A 25,938-nucleotide genomic window follows, 5' to 3' on the forward strand; every position below is an offset into this window, starting at 1 on the left:
TCAGACACCTGCTAATTCCTGAGAACTCAGATATTTAGAAAATGAACAAAACAACAAGGAAAACAGGCTCACAGGTCATTACCGGCAAATGCCAAGACCTTTATGTGTTGTGTTCAGCATGGATTTTTGTAGAAAACTGTATTTAAAAGAAAATACAAATTAAACTTCATGAGGCAATGAAGAAAATATGAAAAGCATTTTGCAGATGCTAAACAGCTGTCAGTGCTCAGCATTGCGTTACAGCATTTCTATCCATTTTGTGAATCAAGATGTGTGTTTACTTAATTCATCAATACAGAGTTTTGGGAATATTATCTGTATTACTGATACATTAAATACACCTATTTATGATAGGTGTATTTAATAAAAGTGATCAAATATATGATAATTGATACTACATTGATTTATTTGAAATATTCTCACCAGCTGACATTAAACAAAGGACAAATGTAACAAAATCAACAGTTTATGCTACCATCATTATATTGTCTGGACAGCTGTGCAGTGCTAACATGTGGAGGTTTCCTTGGAAAAAATGTGAACTACTGGGAACAGGGAAAATTAATGATTAAAAACATCTTTAAACACAGGATAAAAGAGTGCATATAAGTGCACTTATACGGGATTGGTGGGGGGAATTTGAAGCATCCAATCCCAGTTCAGTTCCGCAGCCAGTCCTGCTGGTAGATTGGCCAAGGGTTGAGTTACAGAGGGATGATGACCTCACTGTCCTGCCACAGGATCCCTGCACAGCGTCTGTTCATGAAGACAGCCAGTTCTCTTCCCTCACTCCTACAGCGTTCCTCCGGCAGTGTGCTTTGGCTTCCCCAGCTCCTTTGAAACTACGGGATCCACAAAGCCAGCATTGATTGAAAACTTCTGGGAGTGAATTAGAAAGAGCTGGGAAGGCACAATTTCAGAGCTACCGACTGTGCTGCTCAGCTGCTGAGGCACATGGAGCGAGGCAAGAGAGACATCCCAGTTAGGTAAGTCTTGCTTTCAGTTTTCTTTGCCTGAGCTTTAAAAACAATTGATTCTGTGTTAGCTGTTGCTTTACTATTTTTTGGAAAGACAGCCAGCAAGCACAACTGTGGGCTTGCCTAATAGTGCCAAGATGATGCAGGAACAGAAAGACAGCTCTGGAAGATTATGCTCTGGGTTAGCAGCAGTTCTACAGCAAAACAGTTCGATTAGGTCTCCTGTAGCAATATCATTCTGTCCTTTCTTAAAATAAAAATCTTTGAACAGCTGCAATTTTAAAACATTTAGTTAAATCCAATTATACCCCCAAGAGACACACTGACTCTTCAACTGAATAATAAGCATTACAAGTTATTAGCTTTGCTGAACTTTTTATTGCTATTTGAGGGATTTTTCTGCATGTGCACAAATGTGACCTCTTTTTGCCAATGACACCCACATATATTGTATATTTCCATTAGCCAGCACTATTTATTCCTAGTTTTCTAAGTACTGGGTTCTCATTTAGCCACAGTTCTTTTTAAAAAGTTCTCCAGAACGTATCTGGCACACCCCTGCTTGATCGGATTGGGTGCAGGCTATCCGCTGGCAGTGCCCACCAGTGCCTGCTGCAGGGAGGGATTGTGGTGAACAGGCAGGGTCATCTGGCTCCTATTATAAATCATTACGTGTGACAGGCAGTGTTGTATGATGCGCTAGTGGATACTGATACTGCTGAACCCAGAGCATGATGGGATAAAAAAAACACTGGTCCAGAGGGACCCGGGGAAACTCAAGGACATCGATTTGGACCCAGCCTCCATCTGGTATGTGCAGTTAAACATATGCCTTGTGCTTCTCTTGATACCACAGAATGCGCATAAAACTGTTTAAAATATATTATTTGTAAACAATTTAAACTTATTCCACAAGAACCACTTATAACGGATCCCTAAACTAAAGTGTGCATGACTCCTGAGACTAATCTTGAGGAAACTAGTACTATACCCACCGAGTACTGTACTATACCCCAAAGCCAAGTAAAACATACATTGTTAAACCAGACAGTTTTCTGGATATACAGTAGCATCAACAGTGCAATAGAATTTCTACAAGCACAATACATTGCATTCCATAACGCAAGCCCCTTTGAGAATTAGATTGCATGATCAAATTGTACAGTGATCCTCTGCTCAATGCTGTGTTTGTCCCATTTTAGAGCACTTTCCTTTTGAAACCATACTGTGCAAAACCTTGACAGTCCCATGTCACATTGTCCTTAAATGCGATCAAATACATTAGATTAGTGTACATACAAGTATTGTGCAATGAATGTGCTCAAGCACTGGTCATTGATAGCCTTTGTAGGTTGTGTGCCTTTTCAAGGAAGTGACTTTTTCTGAGGGAGCATGGGGTCAGGTCAATGAGGTCCTTCTTCTGTGGTTTCCTTTGACTTTACAGGACACAGATCTAACAAATACATTCCAGTAAATCCTACCTAATATGAACTATTAGGAAAAGCGGCGACTGGTTACAGGAAAGGAGAACCAGTGTTGTCTGGGAGTCCTCACTCATTGGCTCACCTAAGTAACCAATCACTGCTTTTCCTATGACTTTTATCGGACGTGCAAGATGGAACTATTTCCAAGAACTTTTTGCAATAAAAAATGACATCACATACATGTTTACCATAAAGTCAGAATCTTATAAGAAAATGTGAGGCCTAATCATATTTGGTAAAATTAACTGAAATATTAAAAAATATTATACAAAATCCCTTCTGTCCCAAGACATTTATGAACTTCTAGTTCAGTTCAGGTGTGGTCTGTGTTAGTCATGGGATGTCTGTGGAGGTTTTAAGGGCGTCTTTGGTGTGAAGCTACAGAGTGCTAACATTAGCACAACATGCTTTTAACCAGCACAGAAAATAATGGAAATGCACCCTAAAAAGTCACCTTTAAAAGTTGTGGGGTGTTGCACTCACATCTTGAGTGATCCCACAAGGCACCAACTGAAACACCATGCACATGATCAGATTAGTGTTACCCAAACACACCTGGAAGGATTAACATGAAAGTACAGTGTAGCCGGATTTTGGAAAAGGAGCATGACCAGACCTAAATGAAACATGGCCTATGGTCTGTAAATGCAGGAAGGGCTACAGTCTCAAAGGCTGCCGATGCTGTGAGAATAGTCATGCGAGCGTGCACTGTTCTGTGTTTATTCCCATACTGGGGGGGGGACCCAGATTGTAATCTGGAACTTGTTTACTGCTCATGTAATTCTTCAGCCCCCACCTCTCTCATTCCCATGGTTACTGGTCAATGTAATACCAGGTCGTCCTCACAACATGGCAGTTGGCCTTTGACCACGATTCCAGGTCTGACATTAGACAAGGAGATCAGTTTGATGTATTTCCCTAAATGGATGCTCTGAGAAAGATTTGCAGGACTTGGGAGACACATTGTTCACAGTGTCAAGTTACGATTAGTTGTGCATCAAGGGGCCAGCCTCACACTTAAATAATGCCATACCACACAGCAAAAGAAGAGGGAATATCTTTGAAACGGAAGCATAACCCATACAACAGCATTGTATATTGGCTTTCTTGATCTGATATATTTACAAGAGTGAATGATTTGACAGTGTGTAGTTCAATCTGAAATCAGAAAGAACACATCCGATATACAAATTCCAGCAAGGATGACTAAAAACATGAGACGTAGCCTCAAATATATGTAATAAATGTGGAGTATTCAACCCAGAAATACTTAAATACTGGTTTATTAATAATAATAATAATAATAATAATAATAATAATAATAATAATAATAATAATAATAATGGTTCACATACAGATCAATTTTTCACAATTCCCATGAAATGAAGCAAAATATGTACATTTCCTACTCTACTGTGAATTAACCAGAGCTGACAAAAAGTACTTTGTTTTTGAGATTACGCATGATTAATGATTTCCATTACACGAGAGTAGATGTTAAAACTTCATGCTGATTTGAACTCGGCTCTCGCCAAGATAAGCACCAACTAAGACGTAGCTTTACAGTAAACTAATGTGATCCATATGTGTCTCCATCCATTTACGTTTCCTTCCATATGATGATGTAGATATCCTTCTGTCTGGTGTTAATGGCTGAAGTGTAATGCTGGCTCCAGGGATCAGCTTATTTTGCCTCCCTGGCGCATCAGCACACACAACGGCTGCGATGCTGGCTCCGGGGATCAACCAAAGTGCGGCCTCCCCAGCGCATCAGCATGACAACCGTCTGGATTGAGCTAAGTAGGGTACATCTCTGGGGTTTTCAAGTGGGCACCTTCCATCCTCAGTGTTTCGTCGACTAGCCCACGACACCTCAAGAGGGCTCGACGGTGATTCTGGCGTCCCAGCATCACCCCCCTCCGTCCCCCACTCAACTCAGCCCAGCTTACTTACCTGTCCCCAGCCAGAATCTTTCCGTCTCAACCACAGCCAGTTGCTGCTCCTCTCTGCTGCTTCAGATAAGTTCTTCACTGTGCGACGCAACTCTTGGCCACTGAATCCGACGTCTCTGAGAAACCAGGTTGTAGAGTGTGCCACAAATCCTCGACAACCCACTTCCACTGGGTAAACCCGAACTCTCCATCCTCGCTGTTCCGCTTCAGTGGCTAGTTGAGCATACCGCAGTCTCTTCCTCTCATACGCCTCATCTACAGCATCCTCCCATGGCACTGTTAACTCTACCAGGTGAACAAGGCGTGCTGATCCAGACCACAAGACAATATCTGGTCGAAGGTTAGTGGTGGCAATCTCAGGTGGAAAAATAAGCCGTTGACCAACATCTGCCAGCATTTTCCAGTCTCTAGCAGCTTCCAGTTGTCCTGGGCGAGAATTGGTTTTAACACCTTTTCTTGGTGGTTGCTCTCCTGGGCGGAGGAATGTTGTCTTTTGTGTGTAATGTTTTGATGGAACAGGTGACAACTTATTGGTCATGTTACGCTTGTCTTCCAATGCTAAGGCCAAACATCGCAGCACCTGGTCATGGCGCCAAGTAAACCGTCCTTGGCTAAGAGCCACCTTACATCCTGTCAAAATGTGCCTTAATGTTGCAGGTGATGAACACAAAGGACATGAGGGATCCTCTCCTACCCAGAGGTTTAGGTTCTGTGGTGATGGGAGAACATCATATGTTGACCTGATGAGGAAACTGATCCTGCTCTGTTCCATTGACCATAGGTCTTTCCAGCCAATCTTGCGTTGTTCCACACTCTCCCATCTCATCCATTCTCCCTGCTTGGCCTGGGAAATGGCCTTTATACACCTCATCCTCTCCTCCTGCTTTTGCACCTCGTTGACTACCAGCTTCCTCCTTTGAGCTGGGGCCGCCTTGTGCCATGTAGGAGGAGTTGAACTGAAACCAAGACCCCCTCTTCCATGCTGAACTTGCCCCATGATATCACCAATTCGAAGGGCAGCCTTTGCATCTTCCACAGCTTTCTTTGCCGCCCACTTTCTTCCAGTTTTCAACACAGGTGCTGCCTCCCTTACGCATTTATCGCGTGACTCTACTAAAGTCATTTCCAGTCTGACCTTGGCGCACTTAAACTCCTCGGTTAGAGCAGAGACTGGTAGCTGCAGTATTCCTTTACCATAAAGTCCCACTCTGCTGAGGCAGCGTGGAACTCCCAACCATTTCCTGATGTATGAACTGATTGAAGCTTCCAGCTTCTCTACTGTTGTCAAAGAAACCTCGTACACAGTCAGTGGCCACAGCAACCTCGGCAGTAGACCAAACTGAAAGCACCAGTGCTAGATTAAGAAAGTCAAGCAAAAAAAAAAAAAAAAAAAAAAAAAAAAAAAATTGGGAATTGCATATGGGGAAACCTTAAGGTTTCTGTCTTTTGGAAGGGGATACCTTTGTTCTGAAACATTCCCCTAATTTGAACCCAGGGGTATCAGCCAGGCACCTCCCTCCTCTAATCAATGTATAACGAGAGATGGGGAGGCAGGCTGCAGCTGGGAGATGTCTGCTCTGTTTACAGTACGCGTCAGACCGCACCAATAAATCCTTCGCCTAAAAATGTTGAATGAAACATATCAGCGACAGGAAGTCTCCGAAGCGGTCTTTCCAGCAGCTCCTCGCTCTTATCCTTCTGGTTGTCAGCACAGGCCTTGGCGATCAGCAGTTCTGTATTGACAGAAGCAGGACAGAACAACTCCGCTACACCACGTTCATAAACAATCAAGCCGTGCTACAGTGTTACACCAATCCAGATCTTTGATTTGTATCCACCCACTCCTATAAATGTTCTGGACCTTATTATGTGCACTAATTCTAAGGAACCTCTGTCTGTGCTGGCACAGGTGTATGTTGCTCTTCTTTTGATGCGTAGGACTGTACTTGTGTGCTTGTTGTTATTGAGGTACCAAATAAATAGCACAAGCACATTAAAATCCTGTTGTAAATATAAAAGTATTAAACTGTGGTTAATGCACACAGACCAGGGCTGACATGGTCAGTCTCACTATCCAAACCAGGGTTCAAACAAAGCGGGACACCACTGGGGGACATTGTTTGCATGGCTATAGCACTAAATAAATGATTTAAATGGATATCTCCATGGTTTAGATCAGGACACCAGATCTCTAAAGCTGAAGAACCACACAGCTTCTTGCAGTCACAGAGACCCCCAAGTTCAAATAATTAAACAATAAGGAACACTGGGGAGCACATTGCACAGGTTACTTTTTTTAATACTGACTGGGGTATATCTTAAACAATGGCAGGTCGAAATACTGCCACTCTTTTACTCCACTGAGAGAGATTTTTAGTGAAAACATTTGCCATTGTCTGTGTTTACTATCAGCAGACGTCTCCCTGCTGGAGTCACTGTGGTAATATTCAAAATGCTTAGCAAGGACGTTTGGGAGGAACTGCATAGCATACGAAACTAAAATAAGCACTACAAGGCGGTTAAAAAGCTTTTGAAGTAGGAGGTTTTTTTTATGACAATATGACTAAGAGACTGGACTGCTCTTGTCAATAAGAGCTGAGGCCATGCAATTCTTGCCCTGAGAAACGGAAATCGTAACCTTTCTGACTCCAACACTCACAGGCTCCATCCTGGCGTGCTCAGGGGGCAGTGGTGTGGGTGGGGGTGCACGCCTCCACAATAACTGACTTCAAATAGCTTCTAAATGGATTTCATAGTTTAAATAACAAATGGACAGCAAACGGATTGCAGCACAAGTGATGATAACGTCCTCGTTTACATGCATATACCTGTATTGTAGACAGAGACCCCACTGGACCCAAACTGTTTTGTTCTTATTTAGGCACATATTTGACACAAACTGGGTGCTTATTAAGGTGTTTTACAATTTAGAATATTTGCATCAAAGTAAAACTGGTACTGGGCCCTTTTTATTTTTGCTCGAATCCACTCAAACGTTTGATATATGATACATTTGTTATTTTACGAATACAGTTTTAGTTGCTATAAATACAAGCAAAGCTGTTGATAACTTGTACCAAGCTTCACAACATAACAGCTCAAAGTTTGTTTTTTTCAAAGTCCAATTCTCTAACTAATTCAACTGAGAAAACTCAGGAAATCTGCATCATACTTTGCACTGGTTTATGAACCTCCGCCAGAAATTAATTAGTGCCAATATTGGCAGAGAAATGCACACAATAAAACACTTTTTAGTTGTCCCTCAAGCCACTGAACTGGCAACTCAGGTACATATTTACTGGATAAACAGATAAAATGGAATTTCTAATACTTAAAGCATTTTACTATGAAACCACTCAGAGTGTTTTTTTTTTTTTTTTAAATACATTTACAATGAAAATTACTTTAGAACCTTGTAAATTCAATGCCCATTGTTTTGACTCAATATCTAGAACTGTTTTTATTAATGTTTCCTTGAAACTGACCTTGGTCTGGCACAACATATCCACAAAAACTATTACTAATAAAAAAAGATTGAATATCTAGATTGTATAACCAGGAAAATAGTAAAAATAAAGTAAAAACCATATAGTATTAAACTGACAGATATTGTCTATAAAAGACCTACTACAAAGCACCGTTGCCATTATGAATTGTGCTTGTGGTATTCCTGTGATGTGGTTGTTTCACGACACCCTAAAACATTTTCTCCCTGAAAGTCCAGACCTCCACTTTGAGAACTGCAGGTTTATTCCGTAGCAAAAGTAGGCTGGCTGAAATTCAGAGGCATACAAAGAATACCAGGAAATGACTAAAACCCAAATTTCTTTGGTTGTTTTTATAAAGATACAAGACTCCTAATGTTTGTGACACCCCCTGGTGTTCCTGTCTCCTGCTCTGTGCTCTTTGTCCTTTACCCTCAGTGACGCTCTCACTCACCATGTAGTTGTTGAGCTGAAGGAATTCACAGCCCGGGCTGAGGGGAGAGACTCCACTTATTTTAATAGGGGAATTTCTAACTGAATTCAATTAAGCCTTATATTATAATTTATGATGTCTTAGAGGAGTTTTTGTGGTCGACCAGGAAACAATTCTGAGCTCTAGAATACTGTGACAAGGTATTATTATTATTATTTTTATCAAGGGTGATTCGTCCTAACTAAAATAAAACAAAGCAGTGTTGTGCTGCTGCGTTTAACCCCCCAGGACTTGCTATAGAACACAAAGCCCCTGTACCATACTTGAATTGTGTTACACTGTATGGATACAGTCCCCTGTCGGTGAGATGAGGTTTAAAGCTTCATAATAACTAATGCAGTAGAGCCGGGCTGTACGAAGCATGTGTATCCATAAATGACTGTGCCATGAATAATTTTCTCCTAAAGAAGGCTAATGGACAAAATCTGTTTTCCTAATGTATTGCCGCTAACCACAATGCTATAAGAGGTCATTAGCCTGAGGGAGTCTCCCATAAGCGCTGTAGAGCTGAAATACTAAGTCACTTCATAGGATGAAAGCAGCACTTTATGCTGAGTAATTGTCTGTAGGACGGTTATCTACATGCACAAAGCAGGCTTGGACTTCAGAAACTCATTTCAAACAGGTATCCCTGGTGGGAATCAAACCTGCATCCCAGGGGTTAAAGTGTTTCGCAGAATATCCTGCAGTGTTACATGAAATGACGTGTCTTTTTAATGCAAATCATTTAAAGCTGTTTGATGGGTACCCAGATACAGCTTTCTTCACCATTGTTTACCTTGAGTTCGAAACCTGCTCCTGCAATGAATAAAATTGATTTCAGCGTAAACACTCAATTCCTGTTTCCCCTCATAGTGGTACTGATAGAAAACTACTGGAACATCACTTGGTGAATACTGGTACGGGACTTCATTCCACCAAGGATTCCCCAATAAACCCAAAGCCCAACTGCATACATATACTCAGATAAAGGGTCTGAGCTGGCCAAGTACAGACCACTGATTTACCCTAATAAATGAGTAGACGTGAAATGTGCACAAGCATTTAACTAAAACTGAATTAAGTTTCAAGGAATTAAAAGGATAGGACAAAAGGAAATTGGATAAGCATCTCATCTTGCCACCTTGTTCAGCTGTCTAGACTCCAGGCCTGAGCTCACTGCTCAACACTGGGATAGATTTACTAAGCATTTACCCCCACTGGCTAAACTTTGTTTTCTATATAGAATAAAAATCTGTCCTTGTGGTATGCTCTCTGAAATATAGACCACAAAGACAATAGATATGTGACAAAAAACATGTTTGTTACACTTCATTTTTTAAATGTATTTTCATTGTAGGGTTAAGAAACATGTTACTTGTTTGAATGTAGTCTCTGGTTCTTATTAAGACAAAAACAAGTGTTTGACATCTTATTGAGAAATAATGCTTGTTGCTGTCATCTGGTGATAGCCAAGGGAAGTATATTTGGCATTGCATCTGACAAGTGTCAAGCACGACAGGTCCATTGGTGGAAAAGAATTAAAAACAGACACAATTGTGTACAATAAGCAAAAGGTTATTATGTCTTACAAAATACGATTTTTGAGCTCTGCAAATCTGTCTGCAGAAGCAGTTATTTTTTACTAATTTTTTAAAAGGGGGCGAGGTGGATTGCAAAGATTGAGTTATATAAAATGTGTGCAGCAACGAGAAGCATTCCGATTTGAGAAAGGGTCAAGTGAAGTGATCTTTTTCAAGAACACAGTAGCTGTAGAATAGTTTATTTTCAGTGTGTTCAAGGTGTTCAGAAACCAGAACATCCTGTGGGCTAGCGCTATTGTAATGTTACAGTACATTCAGCAGCACCGTGTCTGCAGTCCAAGGATAACTTCCCTTTCATGAGGAAGGCCAACAGGGTTTCGAAATTAAGATCATCTCCAGTCACACCGGGATTACTGTCTTTTTCGATAAATCTGAAACACATCATTTATTTTTTGACCTTTTTGATGTACAGCTAATTGCAAAATGTTACTAGCAACAAGAACAGCAAACCAGAGTTTAAAACTATCCATTATTAAAGCTTTTTATTACACAGCAGGAAGCTTCTGAATCTCACTATAGTGGAAAGCAGCCTTGTATTGAATAGAATGTTTTGGGCCAGACAGCTTTAGAGTTAAAGGGAGGAGTTGACCTCTAAGACAGCTTTGGAGAAGAAAGTTTTAGAATAACTGTGGATAGTATGCTTATATCAGAGCCTTGAATTAAAGAGTGGATAGTTGTCTTCAGTTAGAGGAGACAGCAATTGAATGAAGTTGATGAGTACTAGCTTTGGACTCTTGGTTTGAATGAACAATTTTTTTTTTCTGACTATAAATGACTACTGATGACTAATTATTTTTCCACCTGTAATAATGCACATATAAACTGAAAAAAACCCAACCACGAATTGTTTCCAAAGCAAAAGATAAAGCAAGTGACATGAAGGGATATGACTGATAAATCATGGAGCTGCTCTTCAGTTTTAGTTGCCTGATCAGCCAGTTATATTAGTAAGGGACAGGACAATCTAGTGCACCACAGTACTTGTCACCAAAACTAAAGGAAACTTGTTTTCAAAGTGGCAGACCAGTCGAGGCTCCATGAATACAATACTATCATCATCACACAAAACTGTATTCTGTATGATTCTGCTCCGATGAACAAAGGGAAAATAATGAAAAATACCTGTAGTGACATTGACAGGAAAGGCCTCTCTTCATTAAATAGCGTGCGATTGTGAGGAATGCCAGGAACGGGCAACAAAGAGTCTGAGACTAAACTGGGTTAGATTTAAAGACAATCAAACAAACTACAATGAAGTCTGGATCACACTTCCTTTAAAAACAATGAGTGGACTGCAAGCCAAAGAAACAGTCCTGTAGCACCTACACAGTATTGTATGTAAACGCTAACCACATAACGACCCCGGTGTGGTTCAGTGAAGCTTGTTTATTTATTGGCTATCTACCTACCTAGTAATCGACCGACGTTATCTATCCACTGTCTTGGCAAGAAAGGAGTTACTGAAAGATAAGGTTGACAGAGAAAAGTTTTTCAACTAAAATAGAATTTTGTGTTGTTTTGTTTAATGTTATGTAAATATGAAAAACTTAAACAAATAAACAAATAAATGAATAAATAAAATAGTACCGTGACTACTGATGCAGTCAGAAATCATTAATAAGTTACTGTATTTCCTACTGAACACTTCCTCTACGCAATATTGTATTATTAATAATAATAATTTAAAAAAAAAGAAAACCCACAACCAATAGATTTTCTTTTGCCGCTCCATTCAGTCTCTAAAATCCCCCCACCAGCCCAGCTCCTAACGAAATCCTCCTTGCATCTCAAGGAAACGCCTGACCTATTCTGGTCTCATTTCCTGTCTTGGCTGCTTTAGCACACACACACACACACACACACACAAGATCTCACAGCTCCTAAATGTTGACTACACTCGTTGCAAAGCGCAACAGTTGACAACACTGGGGATATAACGTATAGATTTACATTGCGCGCACCGTTTGGATTTACCTGAGTTGTGCACAATTGTCTGACCAGTCCTGCCTCAACAGTAAGAAAGGCTTAAGTGAAGTTTAACTGAAGAAAGAGATGGAAAACTACAACTTGGACGAGGGTACAGCATCTGCGGACAGCTAACGGTGACTCCGACCCATAACCCATTAAAACAATGGTATAGGGGTAAGTTAATAGACGTTTCGCTGTTCCAAACCACTACTGGAGAAAAAATTATAATCCGCTCTTTTATTTTTTGTGAGGTGGGAGATTCAGTACCAGTTTTTGGAAAGTCTGAAAATTATTATTATTATTATTATTATTATTATTATTATTATTATTATTATTATTATTATTATTATTATTATTATATTTTTGTTCAAACATAGTATTATTATGTGTTTTGTTATATTTGAATTTCTCTGTATTTTGGTTGAAGTTAATAGCTAATAGCTTTGTTAATAGTTAATAGTAACGTGTTAAATATGCACATTTCCCACTATTTTACCTTAAATAAAATTTGTCCATACATACTGACATTAAAGCTACAGAATGTACTGTACTGTTTGGTGATATTGTGGGGGTTACCAGCATTGACAAAAGTAATAGTACCGGTGTAGTGTTAGAAAGTGGTACATCGTCACAATGTGGTACGCGTACCAAAGCTTGACCCATGTAATGTTAGAAAGTGGTACGCTGGCACATTGAAAGCTCTGTGAGATTTTGGTACAGGTGCAATCAATTTCGATGTGAAGTGTTTTTCTATTGTCAAACAGAGGTACATTATTTGCCACTAGTTATAGTTTTTTTTTTTTTTGCAAACCATTAATTACACATAATGTTTTTGCAAACTTAAACTGGAAACACAATCAGTTTCTCAAAAAAAAAAAGACCCAATGTATTGCACATGATAAATATTCACATACTATTTTCTTAATGGTGGAAAGATATGATAAATTACATTAACAACGATGAAAAAGACTGAAAACAGCATAACGTACCAGTTTTGAATGGCCACTTCCGTGCTTTCTAAGTGGAAGTTGTTTAGAAGTTGTTTAGGCATGCACGAGCAAGCGCAGTGCGCTGTGTACCACTTTTTATCCGCGTACTTGAAAATATCACAACACGTCAAGGAACTGTAAAGGTACCAGCCACATGTTCTCATTTTATTGTCATTTTTTAGTGTGTATGGGTCTTATTTTTTCTAAATTATTTTCTGTGGTTCATTTTGAAAATATATATGGTTGACCAATATGAAATATTGTAATTATATTAATAAAAACCTTACCTGTCAATATCATATATTTAAAAAAACAACATGTAGCAGTGTTATAAAATACACATGCATATATATATATATATATATATATATATATATATATATATATAAAACGTTTTTTTGACATGGTTTTTAAGATGTTGCATTCTAAAGGGAAAATATCCAGTCATAGAAAATAAATATGCAACAGCACCATATGATGTTAAAATTGCTAATGCAAAGGTGTTTATCATATGATTTAAATATTTTATAATACATTTATAATAAGACATTCACACAATTCAGTTTGCATGTTCATCGATGCCCTATGCCTCACATTAAAAAAATGCAATTAGGTAACAGAAAAGTAGACAGTTAGATGTTGCAGCACATGTTTAGAATATGACATTCTGAAAATGGAAGCCTAAGGCTTGCTGTAACTAAACATGGCCCATGTTTGCGTTTTAAAAATAAGTACGTATTGTCCTGATAAATGGGATGTGGTGGCTCTTCCTGTGTATGAAATAGGAAGAGCTGCACAAGAGCAATACTGACCCAGCGGGAGGGAGAGGAAGGGGACAGAGGGGAGGCTTGTAGAAGAAGGGAGCTGGGGAATGACATTCCTAGGATCTCAGGGATAATCAATGTCTCTGTCACTCTCTTGTTGTGCTTCACGGTATAGGCGCCTAGCAGCAGAGTCTCAATGGGATTACCCGGTGGGGGTGTCCATCAACACCCCTAACAGCTATAGGACTGACAAACTAACTCAATTCCATGTGCTTATATTACCGGAGACACCTCCAGCTTTCCCTAGCTAAACCAGATTCTAATAGTATATAGACAGGTGGATGTAACTGTCTTCTCTCCAGCAGGAGTTACAATAGAAAAAAATATTCTTTCTTATTAGTTCCAACCCTGTTCTAAATTGTTTCATTGATCCAATTAAACTTCCATCCAGATCCTGGAGTAGTTCAATATGTAATTTTACTTGTTAAACCTGGAGTGGAATTGCCTTGCAGGACTGTAATTGGACAACCCTGGCCTAGGGGATAGCTACTGTGGTACCGATTCCAGTTCCCTCTGATTTACTCATATCAATAATAAGCTTGAGTGTTTTTTTTTTTAATATGAACGTTTGTGTCAGTATTGTAACAACATTCCTTTCATTCCTTCCCCTCAATCACACACAATAACACATTTTTGTACATACTTCAAACTAACAACGTTTTTGTGGTACAGCTGTTTTGGTTAGAAGCAAGCATCATGAGAACAACACGTTTTTTTTTAAATGGAAGTAATGAATGGATTAGTTCAAGTCATCTGATTTGGGTCAGTGACCACCACAACTTCAAATGATACCTTTCCCCCCAAGGATCATTTAGCTGGAGTTCCAGGCAAGCTAGTACAGACAGTTCTCCTTGTAACCGAATTGCTGTGATTTCTTATAAAATGGGAGCTGGGCAGTTCATTAAACTTTTGATGTGTGCAGTCATTCCTTTTCATTAAACACTCTTGTAATTTCTTGTAACAGTCACATTTCCAGTATCTGGCTTTCGGACAGACAGTACTGCAGTCCTTACTGTTGATCTAAATCTAGGCCGACCATAAGTATGCATATACAGACACACGCAAACCACGTGAGCATCGACATCATGCAGCCAAGCGCAACACACACAAACCACACACAAATACAGACATGCGGTATACAGTTTAGCAAGATACACAACCACACAGCCAGAATAAATGATAGCATATTGTACAATCAACGAAGGTATAGATACTGAAGTGCTATGCAGGGTTAGAAACTAATGCTCGCCAGTTTGCTCGAGGCAAATTCAAACTAAATGAGGACTAGTTGTCTTTGTGTCAGTAGTCCTGTGGGCGAGTACTTAAAACAGGTGTTCAGATACTCTCACGTTCACAGGCTTGCGTTTAAAAAAAACTGTGAACTTTTAGTATAAACAAAATGTACTTTTTAGACATCAAAACAGTATAAACAAGACAGTTTCCTCACATTAAGTTTCATTTTTCAATTATGTTTTTTTAAAAGTCCATTTACTTGAACACAACACACTTACTTGTTAGGTCGATCTTTAATCAGTATAAAATATTAAAGCATTTAAAACTATAGATTTAAGGGATGATTGCTTAACTATGTCTTATTACTAACACATTTGTATTATAATATTTAGTGTAATATTAGAATAACAATTTCATGTGGTCCAGTAAAAGTGATCTTTTTCTGTTTTGACAGCTTTTCAGTTTTAGTAAATGAATGAACATATTTATATTTTTATTTTGTTTTACCATTTTTAAAGTTTTGGCATTGGTGAATATGTTTTGGGTTGCTATTGGGTCAATAGGGTTGACTTATCAGTTGAACTCAATGGTGTATGAAATCTAAATAATGGAGTGTGTAACATAAAACTACAACAAAATGCATTCATATGAACTTTTTAAAGAAGCATGAGGCAACAAGACACTTGAAACAGCTTTGAACCCCTTAAAACTAGCATCAGGAAGTGGTCTAGCTCTGGTGGTCATGATAAAAGTTTTCCTTGCTGCATCCACCACCATGCCATTTCTAGGTCATAAGAAATGTAGGTGGCCCCAACTGCCTTTGATCTCGCAGAGGCAATAACACGGGAAATGCAGTAAAGTGGCTGGGTTAATCCACCTCTACTAACATGCTTTGTTTTTTGTTTTTTTTCTTGCAGGATAGAGACAACCAGCAGACCACAGCAGTTGGAGAGGCTGAAAGTTGTTCTTCAAAGATATCTAAGAGTAGGAATGTCTGTTTAACAGTAGTCCTGTTTGCTTTGGATCCATGTATATTCTGCCTTTATAAGATGATGGTCGTCATGTGCCGATTCTTGAGGTGTCTTTTTGGATACAGCTACTGAAGGTTGGTTTCAAGGAGTCAGACTCTGACAAGAGACCTGGGATGGCGAGCACAAACAATAGCAGCAGTGGCAGTTGCCTGATTGATGATTCCTTTAAGTACAACCTGTACGCGGCTGTCTACAGCGTGGTCTTTGCCCTCGGACTGATCACCAACTGTGCCTCCCTTTTTGTCTTCTGCTTCTGCATGAAGCTCCGCAATGAGACCACCCTTTTTATGACCAACCTGGCTGTCTCAGACTTGCTTTTCGTCTTCACTCTGCCCTTCAAGATCTTCTACAACCTGAACCGCCACTGGCCCTTTGGAGATGAGCTTTGCAAGGTATCAGGGACGGCCTTTCTCACCAATATCTACGGCAGCATGCTCTTCCTTACATGCATCAGTGTGGACCGCTTCCTGGCCATCGTCTACCCTTTCCGTTCTCGTTCCATAAGAACCAGGTGCAATGCCGGGATTGTGTGTGCCGGGGTCTGGCTGCTTGTCCTGGGAGGTGGGATCTCTGTTTCTTTCTTCTCCACCACCAATGTGTCCAACACTAGCACCACCTGCTTTGAGGGCTTCTCCAAGTCAACCTGGCGGACATACCTGTCCAAGATCACGATCTTCATTGAGCTGGTTGGCTTCCTTATCCCTCTGCTCCTCAACCTGGCTTGTTCTTCAATGGTACTCCGGACGCTTCGCAAGCCTGCCACCCTCTGCCAGATTGGAACCAACAAGGAGCGTGTGCTCCGGATGATTGTGGTGCACGTGGCTATCTTCGTGGTCTGCTTCGTTCCCTACAACTCAATCCTCTTTCTCTACGCCATGGTGCGCTCCCAGGCAGTGGCCAGCTGCAGACTGGAGAGGTTCGTCCGGACCTTTTACCCCATCACACTCTGCATCGCCACCCTCAACTGCTGCTTCGACCCTTTTGTCTATTACTTCACCTCTGAGTCCTTCCAGAAGTCCTTCAGCCACGGGAAGGTACAGATCAAGATGGACAATGCGTTCAGGAGCGAGGTTCCCCTCTCCAGCAAGGACAGTCTGCCGTCCATTCAGGAGGAAGGGGTGGTAGCTGACAGGACAGAAGTCAATGGCAGAAAATTAGTATTAGAGTCACAGTTCTGATCCCAAATGTTAAGCAGGGATGGTGAGGCCCATTCTTCCACAACAGGAAAGATTTATTAAAAACAAGACAGGATGGACTTTCTGAGAAGCAAATAGGCCTGGCCAAAAACAAAATGAGTACATTAAAAGGAACTTTCTTTGGGGAAGGGAGAAAGGGATGAGGAAAGCCCTTTAACTGCTAACTTTTTGTAAAGATCCATGTATGACAAGTGTTGAGTCACAAATGCAGTTTCAGTTGTATTGAAGACCACAGCAGTGTGTGAACTGCCAAGTAATGTGTATGTGTTGAAGAATTGTGTGTTTAACAGAAAACAACAACAATGCTGAAAGAACCTAACCCTAGGATTACATTTTGATTATGGCACTGCTATACTTACAGCGTCTTTTTAAAAATGAACCCATCAATTATCTTTTATCGCTGTTATTATTTGTTTTGATATTTGGTTCATTTGTAAGCTGTTCTAAGGATGGTATTGCCATTATTAAAATGTAATCCTATGGTAAGTTTTGACAGTCTTTTTACTAAATAACTTTATAGGTCTTTAAAGGTCTCCTGCCTTCTAGCTTAGAGCTGTGTTTGATGGCTGCCAGCAGGGTACTAAGCTAACCCACTCATGCAGAAGATGTTTACTTGCTAGTGCCTGAGCACATGTGTGTATGTTGCTATTAGAAAGACCTGTATTTCTATATCTCTGTACAAACATTGGGGGATTATAAATGCTTGGCTAATATTTAATGCTGCAGAGCACTGTTATAAATAAATGCATTGTACAGTAAAGTTGTAACTTCACTGGAACTAGCATGTGATTCATGTATTTTTTACAGGTGATTATTACACAACAAATACAGTATAAAGTGTCTTACTCAACCATTAAATATCTAATTGCATACATAGAAGTTTACTATGGTCAATTAACAGTGTGAGTGCTTTCCCAGTGTTTATAATGTAGTGCACTTGGATTTCATTTTGCTATGATTTTAACATGTTATACCATACAGCAATAAGAAAAATATTTAAGATGTTAACACCCTGAGAAATACAGATAAGCATGACATTATTGCGCAATGTGGCTTAAAGTGTGACTAAGGCTGTTTCCATGGCAACTGCTATGAAGGAGGAACCACCCAAACAAAACCAGTGAAAGCTGATTGGGGACAGCAGCCCACACCCAGAGCAGTGTCTTGCATAGAATCTAGTTTCTCATTTACTTGCCACTGAAATAAACGATTTCCACAAGCAACAGACCTAACAGCAAATGTGGGCTATATACAGTATATGTATTTGCATGTGTAAAGTGCAACAAAGTATATATGTTGATGATGTGTCCCCAAGTTAAAACAGAAAAGTAGATAAACTGCTTTTGATGTATTGAAGACATTAATGCTGCATATGCTGTAGAGCTCTACATTTTGTGAATGGGATTCATAAACGGGCAGAAGATTAAATATTTAAAGATGAGTGTTTTCCCACTGTGGATATCCATAAACTCGGAATAAAAGAGCACTTTTTTGTTAAATTCTTTGTGACAGTAGACAGTCTGTGTTTCTGAGTATTTATCAACAAACCGTACATTCATAACAAGCACTATCTGGAAACCTAGCTGTGTCTTGTCATGCCCATTAACTCCTCGATTTCCTTAACAACGCAGGTTTATTTTTATTAAACAGATGCAATTTTATTCATATTGTAAAACTGCAGGTTTCTGAATGTCATATTTCTGTGATAAGGAAGTTATAAAGGACAGGCGCTGCTCATTAGCCCTGTACAGCAGTAGAGAACACTGTGGGTGTCTGCATGCCTTTCAGTGCGTTCTTTCACTGAGCTGCTCTGAGCAGCTCACTTACTTAACGCACCCAGTGTAGTTTTTACAACTCATCGCTCCTGCTACGCTATACATATTGCTGCAATTTGTTAAACTGTCATATACTTTGGCCTTGATTTCCAAGCAGGTCTGTCCAAACAAAACTCTTCCTAGAAGCTCCTATCAAGTGGTTTCCATTCAATGAAAAATGCCAGTGAACTTCCTTGGAGGTTTTAGAAGAAAAACGCTTTAAAAAGTCCCTTGGATGAGACGTCCCACTGATGATCTGTCTATTTTGTTTTGACATTAAATACTACTGGTATGCATCAGGCTTAAGAACGCCAGAGCTAAATTTACAAAAACTTCTAATTTTTCAATCCATGAGAACAGGGAGCAAGAGATCCCTAACAATTAGATGCTGTATCTCAGTGGAGCTATCCTAACATGCTCAAATCATTTCTATGCTTTATCATCATACAGAAAAAGCCTTTTCCCAAATTTGCATGGGTTTCCATTGAAAATCTGTCCCTGCATGAAAGCTGGGGATTAAGGTGGAACTCTTGTACTAGCCTACAGATGCCTTGACCAGACTGCACCAAGCTACCTCCAGACCCTCATCTCTCCCTACACCCCCACTCGATCTCTCCGCTCCGCCTGCACTAGAAGACTGGCTCTATCTCCGCTACGCTCCCCTGCCTCCAGAGCCCGCTCCTTCTCCACCCTCGCTCCGCAGTGGTGGAATGACCTTCCTACAGATGTCAGGACTGCCCAGTCCCTGACCACATTCCGGCGCCTCCTTAAGACTCACCTCTTCAGACAGCACCTGTAGAACTCCTCTGTTTTTCCCCTGGGGCACTATCATCGTTCCTTAAATGCGCTTTATTTGCTCTTATCTGCCCCCTATTTTACTGCATTTAATCCTGTACTTCAGAGTACTGTAATCTGCCAAGTGTTTAATCTGTAGTATTTTGTATTTAATCATATTTTGATGTAACTATCACTGTCACTGTTATCTGCTGTATTATTGAATTGTATTTTGTCACACTTGTACTTGCTTGAACCAAAGTCATTGTATTTATCTTGCTCTTATTGTATTACTTGTACTGTAACACTTGAAATGTATTTGCTTACGATTGTAAGTCGCCCTGGATAAGGGCGTCTGCTAAGAAATAAATAATAATAATAATAATAAAGTAGGGGGGACTTTAATGGAGAGAAGTGCTCAGAAATGTGCTCAGAATAATGTTTATTCCTGTTATTCCAAACCAATATTCCCTATCTCTACCTGCTGTGTAATAGTCCACTTGCTTTATAGAATATTATTTAACGTGTAATGGGTGATAAACTTGGTAATCGATGTTAGTTCATTTTAATCATGCAACTAATGAATGTGCGTTTACTTTCACGGCTGGAAGCATGCTTTGGCGCTTTAGATTGTAGACCCCATTGCAGCCAAGTACTCATTAAAATGTTTTCAAGTAGATGAATCAGCCATTGCCTTGCACTGAATGAGGGGTTTAATCTTGCTAATTAGGTCATGCTGGTTTAATTCTTAAAGATATGTTGGTATGAGAGATTTGGCAAGCATTATTCATTAGGCAGTGGATTTTAATTACTGAGTTCCTCTGTGCATTTCAAATGCTAAGCTGCCAAAAGGACTATGAGTGTTCTGCTGGAGTTAAGCACTTCCCAGCTTCTGTGCTTAATAGAATTTATCTTTAAGGCTTATTCCCTACATTTTTAAAAAGACATGTTCACTGCCCCTCTCTGACCACTTTAGTTTTCATTTTTATTACAGCACTATGTGTTGTTCTGCACCTACAATATTTGAACCCCTCTTCAAGATTTCCAGTTATAACTGTACTTAACACGTGTGGTGCTGTCCTTTTTTACTGATACTGAGACACAGGAGAATGACTTTGAGGTAACTATTTCCACTGACTGGAAAGAATACTGCCCAGCTGGAAGATGTAAGCTTGTTGGCCACCACACTGCTAACATAGCATGGAGCAACAATACCTCTGGTCTATTCATTTAGCAGCACAGTTTGGGATTTATGGGATTCAGAAGAACCTTTCCATAAAAATAGAAGTTAAACTATTCCATCAAAACATTCCTAACTAACTCACAGGTTATGAGTGAATATCAGATCATTATAATTATTCGTATGTATTTAGTTTACAATTCACAAGTTTAGTTTGGGGGTCTTTTAACTGCAGCTGTTTATGACAGCCTACTATTTTATACAAACTGGAAAACATCAAAAATGTACCAACTGGAAAGAAAAGCTTTGAAAGTCTGCCTGTTGCCCTTTTCTGCTTGATCTTGGTGCGGCTTAGACTGAAGTTGGTGAGACGGCATATTGTGAGGGATTTTCATTGGCTTATTGATTTGTTTATTTATTTATTTTTCAAATTGTGGAACCTGGCTGAGTTGCTGGCTCTGTCTCTGTGTCCAGACCTCTGGCTCCCGGCAACTACAGCAAACCTCTACAAACACTCCTGTGTGTGACTGGATAGCGTCCAGGGTGCAGACACACAGCCCAACTGTACTGTGGGTATAATGACAGCTTCAGTCTGTTAGTGCAGAATGGGCATGTTCCCAGCACTCTGTGTCATTGCCTACGGACCTACTGGCCAGGTGGGAAGGGAAAGCCTTTTGTTTACATAGCAGTATCTTTTCAAATATTATTACAACACATTTTGGTTATTGATACTGATCATATAAAAAGCACAGTTTGAAAATAAATGAACATTTACTTTAGTTATGTAGAAGTCATGAATAAAATGAAATCGAGGCCAAAGCTTTTCATATGGTCTGTAATTGAGTTGTTGTTCTGGCTACAGTGTAAAAAAATATTAAAGAATTAAAGCAGCACATAAGTTTATTTTGTTGAATTAAAAGAAGATTCCGATTCATAGCAGAATCTCCCACTTGGTATGGGATTTTATCCATGCAGGAGTCTCCTTGTACACTCAAAACCCCTTTATTAAAAGCGCTACCCTATGACAGCTTTCTGAATGGATATACAGTACAAATAGAAGTGTGCCTCAGAACAGCCTCAGTTATCTCAAATCAATCATGAAGGCATCCAAAACTGAGAAACGATGCTCAGAAATACAGCACTGCCAGTTAGATGCGACAGCAGATAACACTGCTCTCAGCTGCAGTCCTCTCCCACCCCCCTGAACCCCAGTGAATGGGTTCTACTTATTTTGTAATTCAATAGCTGTTTTTTATAGGGATCAGAAGGTGACTGACAGACACATCTGGCAGTTGCGTTTCTGGGTCAGGCTGATATAGTTGAGGGGCTCTATGGAAGTGAAATAAATACACAGCTGACAAAGCCCGGAGAGACTTGGAATACCTCTAATACAACGGGGCACCATGCAAGTGTGGGGGAGGGGGTGTATTTGAAAGAATTGCAAGAAAAGCCAGGGTAATCTCCACAGCTGTTCCAGTTAGACAGTAGGTAGTTGTTACTGACCTGGTGATGAGTGCAAAGTTAGAATGTACAGCATATTTTGCCATTTGCATTCTTAAGGATTTCCGTTTCTTTTTTTTTTTTAATTTGAATGAAGTGCCTGTTGTACACATTTTCTTTCTGTCAATTAACCCAAACATCGATTTGCATAATACAACTGATTGATTCATCCACTGAAAAAGGCACTGGGATCAGCTATGGCTCCTGGAGTATCTACAGACAAGCTGAAGCATCTACAGCACTTCTTTGCATAAACTGATCACTCTTGCCTCATTCTCCTGGATTATCTTCTGCTTTAATATTTATGTAACCTAATCTTTTCCATTGTTCATGTATATGTCTGTGTTAAGAGGTGCTCGTCAGTTTTAGTTTTCTGCCATAGATATATCAAACCTAGGCTAGATGAGCCAAAGTGTCTTTATAGAAGTTAATCCCAGCGCCATCTAGTGATGTGTCATTTTGGAGGTTTTCCTGGCAATACACTGCTGTGTGCTAGATGGTGCTGGTCCCACTATTAAAAGACACTGGTCTAGCATACTTTACATATATAGCAGGTGACTAGAACTGAAGAGATGCCCCCTGGAACTCCTCGGCAGAGCACCTTAACGTGGACTTATCAAAAACCATGGTGCTGCATTGGATCCCCAGTGTGTTTTGGTTCCATTGTGATACAATATGGAACAGCTCTAGGACTATTTTACCAATGGCATATTCGATTGTTGCTGGCTTTGTATGACCATGTCCCTCAATGCAAAAACACTGCACTGCCACTGGTGGGACACAACTGCATCATCATGAAAGATCATTGGGAAGGAAATGCAAAACAGGAGATTCAGATATAAATAATTAATTTTTATTTCTCTTTTTAATGTACAGATAAAATCTGCTATATGAAAAGAATGAACAGTTGATGTTTTTTTTTTTCTTCTTCAAATGGAAGGCTTTGAAACTCCCCTTCGAGTTATATTATAAACAGGAAGTTTACCTCATCAACCTTTCTGTTTACCTTTACAAAGTAAACCATGTTACTGAACCTTGGGAAAGCGTGTTTATGGGATAAACATTCTCTTCCAGAAAACCAATGCTGTACCAAGCTGTCCTCCTTCAAATTGATTTCCTTCTTGGGGTGATAAACTGTCGTCACACTCAGATTGATCGAATTCAAAAGTGCTATTGTTCTAGTTTGCATGTCTTAATGTTCCTTTAGGGAATGGACTGTACTTGTGGCTGGAAACTCTGGTTGGGATGGTCATAAAATATGGAGATTTGCTTTCAGGTTTTTCCTACATAAGCATCATAGTGTCAACTGTGTGATCACAAGATAAAGTGGGTTTAAATTAGCAAGATCTTTGGTGCCAAACAGCTGACTTCACTGCCTAAATCATTGTCACATGCATCCACCTATAAACAGTTTTATAAGTGTGACTTGTAAACAGCGTAACAGCATCGACAGACAAGGCACAAAGATGATACGGAAGCTACGGAACTCCCACTGCGATTCAGCTGGTCTGTTTTTAAAGGGAAACTCAAATCAAAACCTGCTTCCAAGAAACATGCAAACAAAGAGTTTGTATCCATCATGTACTTCTTCCTACCCCTCAGTCTAGTACTATGGTCTACACTGCCTCTACAGTCTTAGCGCAGGACCAGTGCAATGCAATAGGAGAGATGTAGTTTGCAGCAACACATGCTGCTGTGTAAAAATAAAAAATAAAAACAATGGAAAAACTTTACTGGACAATAAGTACTGTGACAATGGCTTAGCAAGACAGTAAATATTTACCAGTTTACAATCTGAATACAAGTGTTTGTAGCTTACAAAATATTTCAATAAATCTTACCTGTTGTGCCCTTTCAGGTAAGATTTTATAAGAACAAAATGTTAAAGTGAATATGTATCTTTCTTTTAAAGTGTGATTTTTGGTACTACACCAGTTTAAAGATATCTTTGTTTGCAAGCCTTACTTTCAGATAGTGTTTCTGGAGGGTGAAATTGTCCCCACCCCTTCAATGACCCCTTCCTGTCTTTAACCAACCAACTGATGACACGCTTTCAGCCAGTAACATGCATTGAACGGGAGGACACCGCTGAGGTGCAGTGACGATGAAGTGCAAGTTTAACAGATTTCCTGAGCTTAGGGTGTGGGAACTGAGAACTTTCTTCAATCTAGTATCAGATATCATGTTTTGAAATTAACATGTAATGTTTGATATTTGATTATTTCAAAACGCACATTTATTATAGAAATAGTTAATGGAAAATTAGTTTGCTAGCTACAATTAATTAAATAAACATCAAAGATTTCAGGTGTATGTTCTACAAAGATTCAAAATGGTGAAAAAACAGCAACATTTGTCTAGGAGAGTTGGGTCTTTCTTAATTCACTCAAACCTGGGACTCTGCCAGAACAGACCAGCCGAGATTCTAATAATCCTCTTCTAGATTAATTACTAATGTACATTCCAAATGCATACCCACATGGTTATTTAATACAGTATTATAGTTCAATTAGAAAAGCTGCAACTGGTACCCAGACAACAACTGGTGAACCCCCTGCTGATCCCCCTTTTGGATCAGATTTGTTTGAAAAAGGTCCCATGGGATACTGCCAGAACAATTAACACTCACTCTCAAATGCATTTGTTATACCTTATCTTGTGTTTCATATCCCTGATCTTGGTTACCACTAAGGCTTTGTGTCATACCACTAGATATCAACATTCAGCATCACATTCATTCACTTTGACAGGTCCTTTAGACCCGTGGATTCAGCAAAATATTAACTCTGCCAATGAGGGTAGAAGCTTCTGTCCTTTGTTCCCTGTTATTCCCTGTCAAATCAACTGCTATTGTTTCAAAATCAAAACAAGCTACACAGTAAATGCTTCCTTTTTAATAAAGGTATTTTTAGTATTTGCTGGAAGTCAGCAATGACAATTAGGCAAATGTAACCCCCAATAGGCTGATCATTTACACAAACCAAGCATAACAGTCAAAGCTGGTCCTGAACAGTACTGGATAGGACACAGGTGCCCACTAGTGGTCATAAATAGAAATACAGCTGTAAAGGGAGTACCCTGCAAAAAGGAAATTTAAATAAACACACTCTAAAAACAAACCGTTTACTTAATTGACCTACATAAATACATACATTGTACCTCTCGAATGTGATACAGTCATATACAAACTCAGCTGTGGCACCGGATAGCGCAATTGTAAAAATAGAAATTGGAAGAAAACAGAAGATACTGTCACTGTGTTGGATGAGGGGCAGAATAAATGTCTCCTATGGTGTAAAGTTTACAGAAGTGTAAACCATGGTAAAGCATGTAGTAGACAGAGTAAAAGCATAGTGACCGATAAAGAAAAAAAAACACAGTAAATCTTGTAATGCATAGTATTAGCTTGGGAAAAATATATATAATACATATAATAGTCCAGTTTTATTCGGGTA

General features: G+C 39.6%; 1 protein-coding gene across 2 annotated transcripts; it reads left to right on the forward strand.

Annotated features, from left to right (window-relative positions):
• The first annotated feature begins 712 nt into the window (after positions 1-712).
• On the forward strand, positions 713-18,714 carry LOC117430293 (lysophosphatidic acid receptor 4-like). Of its 2 annotated transcripts, none has more exons than XM_034050179.3 (2): positions 713-986; positions 15,906-18,714. In XM_034050179.3, the coding sequence occupies exon 2, from the start codon at positions 16,133-16,135 to the stop codon at positions 17,195-17,197; it is 1,065 nt and encodes a 354-aa protein (XP_033906070.3). In that variant the 5' UTR covers positions 713-986; positions 15,906-16,132; the 3' UTR covers positions 17,198-18,714. The 2 variants fall into 2 exon arrangements, with proteins under 2 accessions (XP_033906070.3, XP_033906071.3); XM_034050180.3 differs by lacking the exon at positions 713-986 and adding an exon at positions 11,824-12,116.
• Positions 18,715-25,938: the final 7,224 nt, after the last annotated feature.

The sequence above is a fragment of the Acipenser ruthenus genome, chromosome 26 (assembly GCF_902713425.1).
Source record: "Acipenser ruthenus chromosome 26, fAciRut3.2 maternal haplotype, whole genome shotgun sequence".
Classification (NCBI taxonomy): domain Eukaryota; kingdom Metazoa; phylum Chordata; class Actinopteri; order Acipenseriformes; family Acipenseridae; genus Acipenser; species Acipenser ruthenus.